Raw genomic sequence first — 14,968 nt, 5'->3', positions numbered from 1 at the left:
GTCTCCATTTTGTCAGATTGATTGAGTTAAATTTAGAATTTAATTAGGGGTGAAATTTATAAAAGCCCAAATGGGATTATTAAAAAATGTTATCTTTGATAGTATACATTTTATTGTAAATAAAACTTATTTAAAATAAACTTTAATGTTTTCTAATTATACCATGTTCACATGAAAATTGAATAAACTCCTTAGATAAGATATAAATTAACCCAAAAATTAAAAGCAGGCATTCTGACATTTCTAAAAATTGTCCTGAGGCTCTCTTTATTATAAATAAATACATTGTCATATTTAATACTAATTTAAAAGTTTACGTTATGACATTAAAATATTATTTATGTCTTTTACACCCTTAATTTTTAAGGGTTTTTAAAAAAAAAATTAAGGGTGTAAAAACTTCTTTTATTTTTAAACTAATCTATTTATCTTTTATATTAAAGTGTATTAATAACGTGTGTTTATTAATTTGTAAAAATTATTATTGTAAAAAAATAAGGAGTAATATATAATAAAATCAAAGTTATTAAAATGAAATTTAAGTGATATAGGGCTGTTAGGGCCTGGCCCTAAGTTTTGGTGTTTTAGCACATTATTTTTTGAAAGTAAAAGAAATAAATTTACTTATTAGACTTAGTAGAAATTGAATAAGAATATTTAATTAATGTGGCAGATTAAGTGCGATGAATTTAAGCTTCATTAATAGAAGTTTTTCTCTTTAATAATAGTGTTATTGAGTTATGTATTTTTATTAGTTTGTATGTTAATTGGGGTAGCTTTTTATACTTTATTAGAGCGAAAAATTCTGGGGTATATTCAAATTCGAAAAGGTCCAAATAAAGTAGGGTTTATAGGATTATTACAACCTTTTGCTGATGGTTTAAAGTTAATAGTTAAAGAGCAGGTATGACCTTCTTTAAGAAATAAGGGTTTATTCTACTTAAGACCTATTTTAGGTTTATTTTTGGCTTTTATTTATTATAGTTTATTTTTATTTATTTGGGAGGGTTTTAATTTAGTTTGAGGAGTGGTTTTATTTTTAGTTATTTCTAGTCTAGGTGTTTATCCTCTATTAGGTTGTGGTTGGAGAAGTAATTCAGCCTATGCAATGCTAGGCTGTTATCGTGCTGTAGCCCAGACAGTTTCTTATGAAGTTAGATTAGCTTTAATTTTATTGTCTCTAGTAATTTTACCTGGGGATTATAATCTCTTTACTTTTGATTCTTTTGGGTCTAGTAAGTTTGTGTTATATTTCTTATTATTATTCATTTGAGTAATTTCTTGTTTAGCTGAGACTAACCGTAGCCCTTTTGATTTTGCTGAAGGGGAATCAGAGCTTGTATCTGGTTTTAATATTGAATATGGCGCAGGGGGTTTTGCTTTAATTTTTATTGCAGAGTATTCTAATATTATTTTTATGTGTATTTTTACTCTTTATTTATTTTTTGTTTTAAATTTAAGTTTTTCTTTATTAGTCTTACTTTTAATATTTGTTTTTTTATGAGTGCGTGGTTCTTTTCCTCGCTTCCGTTATGATAAGTTGATGATGCTAGCATGAAAGAGATTTTTACCCTTAGTTTTAGGTTTTTTCTTATTTGTGTTTGGGGTAGTATTAGTCTAGTTTCAAATTTTGAAAATCGTTAGGTGTAAACCTATAAAATGCTTTCAAAACAAATGCTTAAAAATTAGCTAAACGATTAAATTTTTTTGATTAGGTTATCTTGCATTAAAGTAAGCAAAGGGTTAGTAATAAAATAAGAAAAATATAATACAGTAAGAACTTGCCCTATTATTAGGTAAGGGTCTTCAACAGGTGAAGCTCCAATTCAGGTTAATAAAATTAGGATGTTAGCTCATGACCAAAATAGAATTTGGTTTAGAGGGTAAAACTGTAGTGTTTGAAAATTTCTTTTTATTAAAGGTATAACCATTAGGATAGCAATAGATAATACTAAGGCTAAGACACCTCCTAGTTTATTAGGAATAGATCGCAAGATTGCGTATGCGAATAGGAAGTATCATTCWGGTTGGATATGTAAAGGGGTTACTAAGCTATTTGCAGGGTTGAAATTTTCAGGGTCTCCTAGAAGGTTGGGAGAAATTAAAACTAGAGAGATGAATAAAGTTAGTACAATTGAGTACCCTAAAACGTCCTTAATAGTAAAGTAGGGGTGGAAAGGGATTTTGTCAATATTTCTTTTTAAACCTAAGGGGTTATTAGAACCTTTTTGGTGGAGAAAAACGATATGAATAAAGATTATTGCTGCTAGGATAAAAGGAAGTATAAAATGTAGAGTGAAGAATCGGGTCAGAGTGGGGTTATCAACTGAGAAACCCCCTCATAATCATGTTACTAAGCTTTTTCCAATATAAGGAATGGCAGAGAATAGGTTAGTAATGACTGTGGCCCCCCAAAAAGATATTTGTCCTCAAGGTAACACATAACCTAGGAATGCTGTAGCCATTAAAATGAATAAGATGATAACCCCTGTTATCCAAACAGTAGAAGACTTATAAGACCCATAATATAACCCTCGCCCAATGTGTAAATAGATGCAGATAAAGAATAAGCTAGCTCCATTTGCATGTATAAATCGGAATATCCAACCTATATTTACATCTCGTATAATATGGGATAATGAATTAAAAGCTAAGTTTACATCAGCGGTATAGTGTATAGCTAAAAAAATTCCTGTTATGATTTGGAGAATCAAGCATAAAATTAGAAGGGACCCAAAATTTCATCAATAAGAAATATTTGAAGGTGCTGGTAGATCAATTAAGGCAGAATTAATTACTTTAATTAGTGGGTGTGTTTTTCGAATTGGTATTGTCATTTTAATTAAAATTGTAATCGTAAAGGTCCTCTTTTAATTTTTGTGATTTGTACCACGGCAATTAAGGTAATAAATAAATATGTGGCGCTTAATGTAATTAGAGTAGGGTTTCTCAATAGTATAATAATTTCATTTGGTTTATTAGAACCCAAGGGGTAAAATTCTTCAAAAATTTTTATTATTATTGTGATTAAAATTGAAGTTAGAGTTAACAGTTTAAGATGCTTAGTATAGATAGGTTCGTTTGGGGCAATTGAAGCCATATAAATAAATAGGATAATTAATCCCCCCAAAAGTATTAAAATAATTATATAGCCAAATAATGAAATTTTTGTGGCTATAAAGGTTATTACGGAAATAATAATAACGGATCTAATCAATCTTAAAATAATAACTAAGGGGTGAATTGTGTATATACTAATTAATATCAATGAGGTTAATATGAAAAGTAAAATTTTTAAGAGATAGTTATAATTTATAATATTAATTTTGGGGATTAAAGTTACTGTGTGGTTCTCTTAAAGCTTTAAGAATTAATTCTATTTTGGTTTACAAAACCAAGGTTTTATTATAAACTATTAAAGCTTTAATGGTTATATTAAATTTTTATGTTTTTTGTTTATTTTTTGGGGGATTGATATGTGTAGTGTTAAGACGTTATCATTTGTTAGTAGTAATTTTGAGATTAGAATTTTTAATATTATCTGTTTTTTTGTTGTTGGTATTTTCATTATCCGGTGGGGTAAATAATTGTATTATAATAATGCTATATCTTTTTGTGGTAGTATGTGAAGGAAGTTTAGGTCTGGGAATTCTAGTGAGATTAGTGAAGGGATATGGAGGGGAACTTTGTAGCTCTTTAAATTTACTACAATGTTAGCTTTTATTTTTTTTTGATTTTCTTTAATAGTTCTAAGAATAAAATTACCTTATTATGTTTTGTTAACTTTATTAGGCCTATCTTGTTTAGGTTGAGTAATAGTTTATCCTATAGAGGGAGTTTCTCAAATTTCTATAGTTTTTGCGTGTGATTTGTTAAGCTATTCTTTAGTTTTTCTAACCCTTTGAATTTTATATTTAGGTTTATTAGCCAGAGGCGGGATTAAAAGGGAAAATTTTAATTTTTTATTATATAAAGTTTTATGTATATTTATATTATTAACTTTAGTGCTCACTTTTCTAGCTGCAGATTTGTTATATTTTTATTTTTCTTTTGAAGCTTCTTTAGTTCCTCTTTTATTATTAATTGTTGGGTATGGTTTTCAACCAGAAAAGCTAAAGGCTGGGATTTATATGTTATTTTATACTATGTTTGGTTCCTTACCTCTCTTATTAGGATTGTTATGAATAGGGAGGGATTTAGGTACTATAAATTTTTTTTACTATAGCCTAATTAGTCTTAGGAGTTCTTCTTATTTATTTTTTTTTATTTATTTAGCTTTCTTAATTAAGTTACCCGGGTATATAGTGCATTTATGATTACCAAAGGCTCATGTAGAAGCACCTGTTTTTGGTTCAATGATTTTGGCGGGTGTAATGCTAAAAATAGGGGGGTATGGTATGCTACGGTTAATCCCATTATATTTAGGGTTTTTAGTTGAGTATGGGGATATTATTTTATCTTTTTTTTTGGGGGGAGGGGTAATTATAAGAATTGTATGTTTGTCCCAAAGAGATATAAAGGGGTTAGTTGCTTATTCTTCAGTAGGGCATATAAGTATATTTCTTGGGGGTGTTTTTAGACTATCAGTTTATGGTTATCTTGGCTCCGTTATTATAATACTTTCCCATGGATTTACTTCTTCTGGGTTGTTCGCTATTGTAAATATGATTTATGAGCGTTTACATACACGAAGACTTCTCCTTCTTCGTGGTTTAATCCTAGTCTTACCTAGTTTTTCCTTTTTGTGATTTATTTTAAGTGTGAGAAATATGGCTGCTCCTCCTTTTCTAAATTTAGTGGGGGAATTGTTTCTTTCATTTGGGATAGTTCAGGTTAGATGCTGATTAATATTTCCGTTAGGGTATATATTTTTTTTGGCTGGATGTTATTCTCTATATTTATTTTCTTTGAGCCAACATGGTCGATTTTGAACTTTTAGAAGATTCTACCCTAGAAGTTTAAGGGAAAATTTGGTTTTATGGGGACATATTTATCCCTTGTTATTATTAGTTTTAAATCTGGGTCTTATTATTTACTTAAGTAGTTTAATAAAAAATTTTAATTTGTGGAATTAAAGATAGGGTTCCTTTTAAGTAAATGTCAAATTTTTTTATTTGAGCTGGTTTTTTACTATTTATTTTTTTTTTTTTTTTTTTTATGGCTTTGTATTTATTAATAACTGGGCAAGTATTTTTGTATGAGTATGAACTGTTTAGTGTTTCTGGGAGTGGAGGTTTTATTTTATTATTTGATTGAGTGGGAGTTGTGTTTTTATCTGTTGTTCTTTTAATTTCTTTTTTTGTATTTGTTTATAGCCACTCTTATATGATGGGTGATGGGAGAGAGGTACGTTTTTTTTCTTTAGTTTTATTATTCATTCTTTCAATAGCTTTATTAGTCTTGAGTCCCAACCTAATAAGTTTACTATTAGGTTGGGATGGTTTAGGCTTAATTTCTTATGCCTTGGTAATTTATTATCAAAATATTCGTTCTTTTAATGCAGGTATATTAACAGTTTTGAGAAATCGGGTAGGTGATGTAGGGATTCTTTTAGGTATTCTCGCGATAGTAAATTTGGGGGGTTGGGATTTTATTTTTTTTAATAGTTTAAATTTGGACCTTTTGTCTGTTTGGTTATTTAGTTGTATTTTTTTAGCTGCTATAACTAAAAGAGCTCAAATTCCTTTTTCTTCTTGACTTCCAGCAGCTATAGCTGCCCCCACCCCTGTTTCTTCTTTAGTTCATTCTTCTACTTTAGTGACAGCTGGGGTTTTTTTATTAATTCGTTTTCATGATCTTTTTTTATTTAGAGTTTATGGGAGAGTTATAATATATATTTCATTATTAACTTTATTAATGTCAGGGGTGGGGGCATGTATAGAAATAGATTTTAAAAGGGTCATTGCTTTATCAACTTTAAGTCAGTTAGCTTTAATAATGTTCAGTTTATCCTTAGGTCTTTGAGAGTGAGCTTATTTTCATATATTGACTCATGCAATTTTTAAGGCTTTATTATTTTTATGTGCTGGTTCTATAATTCATGGGGGTAATGGGTTACAAGATATTCGGATATTAGGAGGTTTGTTAAATTTTTCTCCTATAGTAGGTTATGGTATATTGTTAAGTTTTTTAAGATTAGGGGGTATCCCTTTTAGTTGTGGTTTTTATTCAAAGGATTTAATTATTGAGTTATTTTTAATAGAGGGGTGTGGGTTATTATATATTTTTATTTTTTTTTTAGGGGTTTTTTCTACAATTGTTTACAGATCACGTTTAATTTATAATTTATTATTAAATGGGTATATAGGGGTAAATTTTTTTAACTACTCTGAAAGAAAAGAGATAAACTTTTCTATTTTTTTCCTTTCAGTACTGGGAGTAATTTTTGGGGGTGTAATGAGTTGATTATTATTTGATTATAGTGCTTTAGTTGTTTTGTCTCTTGGTGAAAAAATATTTACATTAATTGGTGTTTTTTTAATTTTTTGGTTCTGATTACCAATTAGAGAAATATTTATAAATTTTTATAGTAGAATTATTTTTTATTTTTTTATTTCTATATGGTTTTTATTAAGTCTGGCTTCGTTTTTTATAAGTAAATTTTTTAAGCTTAATAGAGTTTCTTTTGTAAAAGGAGATTTAGGTTGGGGAGAAATTTTTGGAGGATCAGGAGTTGAAAAATTTTTATGTTTATGGGGGGGTGTTTTTCAGCGAATATATTATAATACTCTATTTGTTCAAATTCTTTTACTTTTATTAGGTTTAATTTTTTTAATTAAGTTTTTATTTAAGTAGTTAAATTTATAATATGATTTTGAAGCAGTCAAGATAGAAGGGATTCTCTTAAATGAATTAAATTTTTTGTATTTCTAACTTTATAGAGTATTTTGATTATGAAAAAATCAGGTGTTTTAATTACACTATAGAAAAATTAGAAGTTATGTTTTTGATTAATAAACAGAGTTAAAGTTAGCGGCTTTAAAAATTTTAACTTCTTTAGAAGGACTTTATTAGTCTTTATTCTTATTAACATTAAGATACCTCATTATTGGTTTCTTCTAAAATAAGAATGTTAGTTCAAATTTTCAGGTCGAAACTGAATGTGATAATTTCACTTTTATTAAAAGGCTAGGTGGGACACAATTTCTAAGTGCAAATTAGATTTTATAAATTTTAAATACTAACCTAAACTCAATTTAATCTCCCTTCTTTTCATTCATGAAGTAACCCTAGAGTAACAATAAAAATTAATCTAAATACTGAGATTCTTATAATATGAGATTTAAATAGGAATAAAGGTGAGGGTATGATTAAGATGATTTCCACATCAAAAATAATAAAGATTAAAGCAATTAAGAAAAACTGTAAAGAGAAAGGTACTCGAGTTTTATAAGAAGGGTTAAATCCACATTCGAATGGTGAATTTTTTTCCATGGAAGGGTTTTGTAATTTGGCTAGATTTGAGGATAGTAGTATGACTACTATTCTTAGAGTAAGAGCTGTTGTAAGCATTAATATAAATATTATTTATTTTTAAATAAAACTTTTTAGTTGGAAGCTAAATGTACTTTTTATACTAAATAAATACCCTCCTCATCAATAGATTAAAGAATATAATAATAGTCATACTACATCAACAAAATGTCAGTATCATGCTGCTGCTTCAAACCCAAAATGGTGAGTTTTAGATAGATGGAGGTTAGCCAATCGGATTATTGTAATTAGGAGAAAGGTGGTTCCAATTAATACATGTAATCCATGAAATCCTGTAGCCACAAAAAATGTAGTGCCATAAATTGAATCAGCAATAGTAAAAGGGGCTTCAATGTATTCTCAGGCTTGTAGAATAGTGAAGTAGCCCCCTAGTAAAATAGTTACTAAAAGTGATTTTTTAGCTTGGCTTAAGTTATTATTTAGAATACTATGATGTGTCCATGTAATTGAAATCCCAGAAGATAAAAGGATAGTTGTATTTAAGAGTGGAATTTGTAGGGGATTAAAAGGTTCAATTCCTTTTGGGGGTCATATTATCCCAATTTCTACATTGGGTGATAGACTTCTATGCAAAAATGCCCAAAAAAATGAAACAAAAAAAAATACTTCAGAGATAATAAATAGGATTATCCCCCATTGTAAGCCAATAATAACTTTAGAGGTATGGTTTCCTTGAAGTGTAGCTTCTCGGTGAATGTCTCGTCATCATTGGAATCTTGTAATGATAATTAGGAAAAGTCCAAGGGTTATAAGTAGGGGAGATTTAATGTGGATTCAACTAATTGTCCCAGATGTCATAAATAGTGCCCCCAGGGCAGCGGTAAGAGGTCAAGGGCTTTGGTCAACAATATGAAATGGGTGGAAATTTTTCATAGGTAGTTAATGTACTTCTGTTGTGTATAATGAGATTAGGATGATAAATACATAACCTTGGATAATAGCTACAGCTAGTTCTAAAGTTAGTAATACTAATTGTGTATTAATAATTAAAAAGTTATTTTTTATATTTATAATTGTGCCTTGGTTCCCCAACAAAGTTAATAAAAGATGCCCAGCAATTATGTTAGCTGACAGTCGGATTGAAAGGGTAATGGGTCGGATGATGTTTCTTACAGTTTCAATTAAAATTATAAATATTATTAAAGCTGGGGGCGTACCGTTAGGTAGAAGATGGGCAAATATTTTATTTGTATTATTAATCCAGCCAAATAGTATTAAAGTTAGTCATAAGGGTAAGGCTAAGGTCAATGAAATTACCATATGGCTCGTTGCTGTAAAAATGTAGGGTATTAAACCTATTAGGTTATTAATTGTTAATAGTCAAATTAATCTTAAAATTAGACTTGTAATCCCATTAGTAAATGTCCAATTTAAAAGATTTTTAAATTCTAGGTGTAAAGTGTAAAAAATCTTTTTTGTAATAATTGAGAAACGATTATTTTTGGTTCAAAAAATGTGGGGTAGTATAAGAGATGGAATAAATAGTGATAATCAGTTTATTGATAAATTAGATGAAGTTGAGGGGTCAAACGTAGAAAAAAGATTTGTTATCATTTTCAGTTTAGTGTTTTTTTAATATTTTTTTTTCTAAGATGTTTCTCGGATCTTAAAGATTTATTAAAAGTTATGTTAATTAGATTTAATATGGTTAGAGTAAGAGGGAGAAGTGATAATAATCATCAGTTTATAGGAAATATTTGAGGTATTAAGAAAAACTTAAAGTAATTATATCTTGACAAGATATTGTTATAAGGTTTTAACTATTTTCTTTCATTAAGGGGGAAATTCCCATAGTATGGTTTAAGAGACCATTGCTTAAAAGTTTCAGCCACTTAATGAGTCAGAATTGTTAATTCAGTTGATAAAATGCTTAACAGGGATTCTTTCAATGATAATAGGTATAAAACTATGGTTAGCCCCACAAATTTCTGAACATTGCCCAAAGAATAAACCTGAACGATTAGAGATTATAGGCACTTGGTTAATTCGTCCTGGTATAGCATCTGCTTTAATTCCTAGGGAGGGTATTGCTCATGAGTGGATTACGTCAGCTGCAGTAATTAGTATTCGGATGTTAATATTTGTTGGAATGATAGTTCGATTGTCCACATCTAATAATCGGAATGTTGATATTGGTGTTTCTTCATCTAAAGGGGTTATGTAAGAGTCAAATGAAATTTTTTTGAAATCTGAATATTCATATGATCAGTATCATTGGTGCCCAATTGTTTTAATTGTTAAATTAGGGCTTCTAGTTTCATCTATTAAGTATAAGATTTGTAATGATGGGAAAGCGATAAAAATTAATATGAAAGCTGGCACGATTGTTCAGAATGTTTCAATTTCTTGCCCTTCTAAAAGATATCGATTAAAGGATTTGTTAAATAAAGTATTTGTTAGTATATAAGCTACTAAAATAGTAATTAATGTAAGGATAACTATTGTATGATCATGAAAAAATATTATTTGTTCTATGATAGGGGAAGCAGCATCTGGGAATAAAATTTTGTTTCAGGTTGCCATTATGTTTTAAGTAGTAGTAATAGTTAACTGGCTGTAAGTATGGTCCTCTGGTGGAAGAGGATTATTCCATTCAATAGAAGAGGGTATATGGGATGAAAATAAGATTAATCGTTGTGATACTAAGCTTTCTCAAATGATAAAAATAAAGAAAATTAAGGCAATAGTTGAAAGTATAGAGCCAAGGGAAGAAATTATGTTCCATGAAGTATAAGCATCTGGGTAATCTGAGTATCGTCGAGGTATCCCATTTAAACCTAAGAAGTGTTGAGGAAAAAATGTTAAATTAACTCCYAAAAATATAATTATAAAATGTGTTTTTAGTCATAGGGGGTTTATTGCTACTCCTAAAAATAGAGGAAATCAATGTGTGATACCCCCAATAATAGCAAATACTGCTCCTATAGATAAAACATAATGAAAATGAGCAACTACATAGTAGGTGTCATGAAGTACAATGTCTAAGGATGAGTTAGCCAAGATTACACCTGTTAATCCCCCAATAGTAAATAAAAATACAAATCCTAAAGCTCAATATAATGATGGATCCATATTTAGCTTTGCTCCATGAATTGTGGCTAGTCATCTAAAAATCTTAATACCTGTTGGTACTGCAATAATTATTGTGGCTGCTGTAAAGTAAGCTCGTGTATCAACATCTATTCCTACTGTAAATATGTGGTGGGCTCATACTACAAAACCTAATACCCCAATTGCTAATATAGCATAGATTATTCCTAAAGTTCCAAAAGGTTCTTTTTTCCCTGTTTGGTGACTAATGATATGAGAGATTATTCCAAATCCGGGTAGGATAAGAATATAAACCTCTGGATGTCCAAAAAATCAAAATAAATGCTGGTAAAGAATAGGGTCTCCCCCTCCTGCAGGGTCGAAGAAGGATGTGTTAAAATTTCGATCTGTAAGAAGTATTGTGATAGCACCTGCTAAAACAGGCAAAGATAGAAGAAGTAAAATAGCTGTAATTTTTACTGATCAGACAAAAAGAGGTATTCGTTCTATAATTATTCCTTGTGTTCGTATATTGATAATTGTAGTAATAAAATTAATAGCCCCTAAAATTGAGGATACACCTGCTAAGTGTAATGAAAAAATAGTTAAATCTACAGAGGCTCCTGTATGAGCAATATTTCTTGATAAAGGGGGGTATACTGTTCATCCTGTTCCTGCTCCGTTTTCTACCATTGTTGATGATAGTAATAGTAAAAAAGAAGGGGGGAGCAATCAAAATCTTATATTATTAAGTCGGGGGAAGGCTATATCAGGGGCTCCTAATATTAATGGGACTAATCAGTTTCCAAACCCTCCAATTATAATAGGTATTACTATAAAGAAAATTATAACAAAGGCATGGGCGGTTACAATAACATTATAAATTTGATCATCATTTATTATTGACCCAGGTTGTCCCAATTCAGCTCGGATTAGTATACTAAGGGCTGTCCCAATTATAGCAGCCCATATCCCAAAAATTATGTATATTGTACCAATATCTTTGTGGTTAGTAGAAAATATTCATCGCGGTAAAATGTCTGAAAAATAAGAGATAAATTGTAAATTTATTTATGGCTTTAAAAAGCCTTTTACTAAAAAGTTTTGGCTTTATATTTTATTTAGAATTTAAAATTGCAAATTTTAAGGAGAGTTTTCTAAAGCTTAAAAAAATTTATTTTAAACTTTGAAGGTTTATAGTTTAGTTTAACTTAAAGCTTTAGTAAAATATGTTGATTACTGGCCCTCTTAGTAAAATAATAATAAAATAAGGGGAGTATCTTGAAGAAATTTGAAAAATATTTTTTTTTGAGAAAGAATTTAGTATTAGAGCTACATAGCTTAAGCGAATATAGAAGAATAAATTTATTATAGCTCTTATGATAAGAATTATACTTAGGATTATTCAATCTAACTTGAGTAATATTGATAGGACTATTAGTTTAGGGAAAAACCCTAGTAAAGGGGGTATCCCCCCTATATTCAACATTAGGGTATAAATTAAAATCTTATTTTTTTTTGTTGTAAATAAAGTAGAGTTGATTGAGTTTATTTTTAAGGACTTTATGGTTATAGAAGCAAAGATTAAGGATAAAGAATAAATTAAAAAATATATTATAACTATATTAGTTCTACATATTGTAGCACTAATTAGTCATCCTATATGTGCAATTGAAGAGAAAGCTAATATCTTCCTTGTTCTTGTTTGAAACAGTCCTCCTAATGACCCCCAAATAGCAGAGCTAATCAAAGTTAATATAATTAGGTTGGATATTTTATTATGAATATTAAGAATTATTAGGGGTGCGAATTTTTGTCATGTTAAAAGTAACGTTATTATATTCCAAGAAATATTTTCAGTGATAGAGGGTACCCAAAAATGAAAAGGTGCTGCTCCTAGTTTAGTTAAAAGAGCAATTGTGATAATATCTGTTCTTAGTATAAAAAAATTGTTTTGGATTGAAAATAAGAGTAGAGCAGAAGAACTAACTGATTGAATAGTAAAATACCTTAGTGCTCTTTCTGATGTTAAAATATTTTTTTTGTTAATAATTAAAGGAATAAACCCAATGATATTTATTTCCATCCCTAACCAAATTGGAAACCAAGAGGTAGCTCTAATTGAAATTAAAGTACCTAATAATATTATTATAATAAAAGATAAAGATGAGGGTTTTATCAACATTTAAAAAAGGAGGTGTTCTCATCTTTAGGGTATGGGCCTAAAAGCTTTAATTAGCTTACTTTTTTAGTTTAGACTATTTATAAGTTTTAAGTTATTAGGTTAACATATTTTTAGATATAACGTGTTTTATTTTTTAGTCCTAAACAGTTTAATTTAGGCTTATAGTCTTATTATTATTTTAAAGTTTTATCTAAAGTTTAGAGATCTAAATTAATGAGGCCTTGGTTTTATATATTAAATGAATTATATATAGATTAAATAATTAAATACCGGCGAAAAACGTGCCAGCCGCCGCGGTTAGACGAGAGGTGTAAAATAAGATTATTTTTGAGGTAAGAAATTTTATGTGTCTTAGTAAATAATATTTTTTATTTAGGTAAAATTTATAATTGTTTTATTTTACTAAAAAGTTTCTTAAAAGATTAGGTTTAAAAACTAGGATTAGATACCCTATTATTCTAATTTATTAAATTCCTTAAAGGATTAAACTAGGTAAATAAAATTAAAAATTTTGGCGGTGTTTTAACCAAGCAGAGGAACTTGCCCTTTAATTGATACCCCTCATAAAATCTTATTTTAGCTAATGTTCATATACCGTTGTTGTCAGTTTACTTTTTAAGAAAAATTGAGTTTTCAAAATAATTATTTAATTATAACTTCAAATCAAGGTGTGGTAAATGCTAAAAGTTGAGGTGAGTTACATTAATTTAACTTGTGGATTAATTTTAATGAAATTAAATTATAAAAATGGATTTGCTAGTAAATTAAGAATAACATGCTTATTTGAAATAGGCTATAAAACATGTACATATCGCCCGTCACTCTGGTTCTTAAAGCTAGATAAGTCGTAACAAAGTAAGTTTAAGGGAACTTGAATCTAGATTAGCAAAATGAAGCTTTTATAGCAATTTATTTACACTAAGGAGATCTTCTTATTAAGAGGCATTTTGATTAGGTCAGTTTATTAATTAAGTTTTGTAGTTTTATTATTAAAAATATTTATTTTAAATACTTATTATTATTAAAGAAAAATTTTATTTGCTTGTTCTGTGAGGGAAAATAATTTTATGGTTATAGAATAAATTAAATGTAGTACCTTTTGTATCAGGGAATTTTAATATTTAAAATATTTTTTTTTTCCCGAAAAAAATAAGAGTTATATAAATTTAATTAAAAAGTTAACTGTGACAAAAGTTAATTAGATTTTTATATCGTAGTGAGATGTTATTCGTTTTTTTTGATATCTGGTTTCTTTAAAAATTATTTTAGATAGGTGTTTAGATTTTGTTATTTTTAAATATTTAATTTATTAGGGCTAAGCTTAGTATTTTAATAATTATATAACAATATTAATTTATAGATATGTAGGCTTTAAAGTGGCTATTTGTTTAATAACATATGTTTATTAAATTTATATTAATTAAATAAAAAGAAGGTTAAAAAATTTAAAATTTTTTTTATAATGAGATTATTAGTAGAAAATTTTTAAGGGATTTTTAATAAGTTTAAAGGTACCCTCTAAACCAAATTATATTTTTTTAAGGAACTCGGCAAAATATTTTTTCGACTGTTTATCAAAAACATTTTTTTAAGGTTATTAAATTAAAATAAGCCCTGCTCTATGATATTATTATTTATTAAATAGCCGCAGTATACTGACTGTGCAAAGGTAGCATAATCATTTGGTCCTTAATTGGGATCTTGTATGAAGGGGTTAACGAAAATTAGCTGTCTTAAAAAAATACTTTGAATTTTAATTTTTTGTAATAATGCAAAAATTTATTTAAGGGACGATAAGACCCTATAAAGCTTTATTTTAAATAAAATCTAGTTTTAGACATATTATTTTTTACTAAAAATTTTACTGGGGTGGTATGTTAAAGTCAAAACTAATATATTTTAAAATTTTTGATCCAATTTTATTGATAATAAGATTAAGTTACTTTAGGGATAACAGCATAATCCGTTTAGGGAGTTCAAATCGAAGAATGGGATTATGACCTCGATGTTGAATTAAAATTTCTTTAGGGTGCAGGAGCTTTAAAAGATAGTCTGTTCGACTAGTAATATTTTACATGATTTGAGTTCAAACCGGTGTAAGCCAGGTTGGTTTCTATCTTTAGTTAATTATTTATGGATTAAATTAGTACGAAAGGATTTTTTAATCAAAATTATTTTAAAAAATTTTTATAATAAAAAAGTACCTTATAAATATAAAGGGTGGCTATGATAAAGCTAACAAAGTTTTACTCTTTTTTA

General features: G+C 28.2%; 13 protein-coding genes across 13 annotated transcripts, besides 24 other annotated features; 4 read left to right on the top strand and 9 right to left on the bottom strand. All coding sequences in view use genetic code 5, as the record gives it.

The window, feature by feature from the left end:
• Positions 1 to 570: a sequence feature.
• Positions 571 to 637, top strand: a tRNA (tRNA-Gln).
• A 23-nt stretch (positions 638 to 660) lies between these two features.
• Positions 661 to 724, top strand: a tRNA (tRNA-Leu).
• On the top strand, positions 722 to 1,621 carry ND1 (NADH dehydrogenase subunit 1). Its single transcript has one exon. The coding sequence runs from the start codon at positions 722 to 724 to the stop codon at positions 1,619 to 1,621; it is 900 nt and encodes a 299-aa protein (YP_001936236.1).
• A 13-nt stretch (positions 1,622 to 1,634) lies between these two features.
• Positions 1,635 to 1,699, bottom strand: a tRNA (tRNA-Ser).
• Positions 1,700 to 2,831, bottom strand: CYTB (cytochrome b). The gene has a single exon. A coding segment is annotated over exon 1 (1,132 nt).
• Positions 2,832 to 2,842: 11 nt separating this feature from the next.
• Positions 2,843 to 3,292, bottom strand: ND6 (NADH dehydrogenase subunit 6). The gene has a single exon. It carries the CDS (start codon positions 3,290 to 3,292, stop codon positions 2,843 to 2,845), a length of 450 nt encoding a protein of 149 aa, YP_001936234.1.
• Positions 3,293 to 3,295: 3 nt separating this feature from the next.
• Positions 3,296 to 3,359, top strand: a tRNA (tRNA-Pro).
• Positions 3,360 to 3,422, bottom strand: a tRNA (tRNA-Thr).
• A 4-nt stretch (positions 3,423 to 3,426) lies between these two features.
• Positions 3,427 to 3,717, top strand: ND4L (NADH dehydrogenase subunit 4L). The gene has a single exon. It carries the CDS (start codon positions 3,427 to 3,429, stop codon positions 3,715 to 3,717), a length of 291 nt encoding a protein of 96 aa, YP_001936233.1.
• Positions 3,711 to 5,034, top strand: ND4 (NADH dehydrogenase subunit 4). Its single transcript has one exon. A coding segment is annotated over exon 1 (1,324 nt).
• Positions 5,035 to 5,096, top strand: a tRNA (tRNA-His).
• Position 5,097: 1 nt separating this feature from the next.
• ND5 (NADH dehydrogenase subunit 5) lies at positions 5,098 to 6,781 on the top strand. Its single transcript has one exon. A coding segment is annotated over exon 1 (1,684 nt).
• A 4-nt stretch (positions 6,782 to 6,785) lies between these two features.
• Positions 6,786 to 6,850, top strand: a tRNA (tRNA-Phe).
• Positions 6,851 to 6,864: 14 nt separating this feature from the next.
• Positions 6,865 to 6,930, bottom strand: a tRNA (tRNA-Glu).
• A 3-nt stretch (positions 6,931 to 6,933) lies between these two features.
• Positions 6,934 to 6,995, bottom strand: a tRNA (tRNA-Ser).
• Positions 6,996 to 7,062, bottom strand: a tRNA (tRNA-Asn).
• Positions 7,060 to 7,124, bottom strand: a tRNA (tRNA-Arg).
• Positions 7,125 to 7,187, bottom strand: a tRNA (tRNA-Ala).
• Positions 7,188 to 7,524, bottom strand: ND3 (NADH dehydrogenase subunit 3). The gene has a single exon. A coding segment is annotated over exon 1 (337 nt).
• Positions 7,525 to 7,586, bottom strand: a tRNA (tRNA-Gly).
• Positions 7,587 to 8,367, bottom strand: COX3 (cytochrome c oxidase subunit III). The gene has a single exon. A coding segment is annotated over exon 1 (781 nt).
• A 6-nt stretch (positions 8,368 to 8,373) lies between these two features.
• On the bottom strand, positions 8,374 to 9,048 carry ATP6 (ATP synthase F0 subunit 6). The gene has a single exon. The coding sequence runs from the start codon at positions 9,046 to 9,048 to the stop codon at positions 8,374 to 8,376; it is 675 nt and encodes a 224-aa protein (YP_001936228.1).
• On the bottom strand, positions 9,042 to 9,200 carry ATP8 (ATP synthase F0 subunit 8). The gene has a single exon. The coding sequence runs from the start codon at positions 9,198 to 9,200 to the stop codon at positions 9,042 to 9,044; it is 159 nt and encodes a 52-aa protein (YP_001936227.1).
• Positions 9,201 to 9,264, bottom strand: a tRNA (tRNA-Asp).
• Positions 9,265 to 9,332, bottom strand: a tRNA (tRNA-Lys).
• Positions 9,333 to 10,017, bottom strand: COX2 (cytochrome c oxidase subunit II). Its single transcript has one exon. A coding segment is annotated over exon 1 (685 nt).
• Positions 10,018 to 10,023: 6 nt separating this feature from the next.
• COX1 (cytochrome c oxidase subunit I) lies at positions 10,024 to 11,562 on the bottom strand. The gene has a single exon. It carries the CDS (start codon positions 11,560 to 11,562, stop codon positions 10,024 to 10,026), a length of 1,539 nt encoding a protein of 512 aa, YP_001936225.1.
• Positions 11,555 to 11,621, top strand: a tRNA (tRNA-Tyr).
• An 8-nt stretch (positions 11,622 to 11,629) lies between these two features.
• Positions 11,630 to 11,691, top strand: a tRNA (tRNA-Cys).
• Positions 11,683 to 11,745, bottom strand: a tRNA (tRNA-Trp).
• Positions 11,746 to 12,709, bottom strand: ND2 (NADH dehydrogenase subunit 2). Its single transcript has one exon. A coding segment is annotated over exon 1 (964 nt).
• Position 12,710: 1 nt separating this feature from the next.
• Positions 12,711 to 12,774, bottom strand: a tRNA (tRNA-Met).
• A 31-nt stretch (positions 12,775 to 12,805) lies between these two features.
• Positions 12,806 to 13,595, top strand: an rRNA (s-rRNA).
• Positions 13,596 to 13,660, top strand: a tRNA (tRNA-Val).
• Positions 13,661 to 14,903, top strand: an rRNA (l-rRNA).
• Positions 14,904 to 14,968, top strand: a tRNA (tRNA-Ile).

This window comes from Phalangium opilio, mitochondrion (genome assembly GCF_054372755.1).
Source record: "Phalangium opilio mitochondrion, complete genome".
NCBI lineage: Eukaryota > Metazoa > Arthropoda > Arachnida > Opiliones > Phalangiidae > Phalangium > Phalangium opilio.
This window is presented reverse-complemented; position numbering and strand designations above follow the sequence as displayed.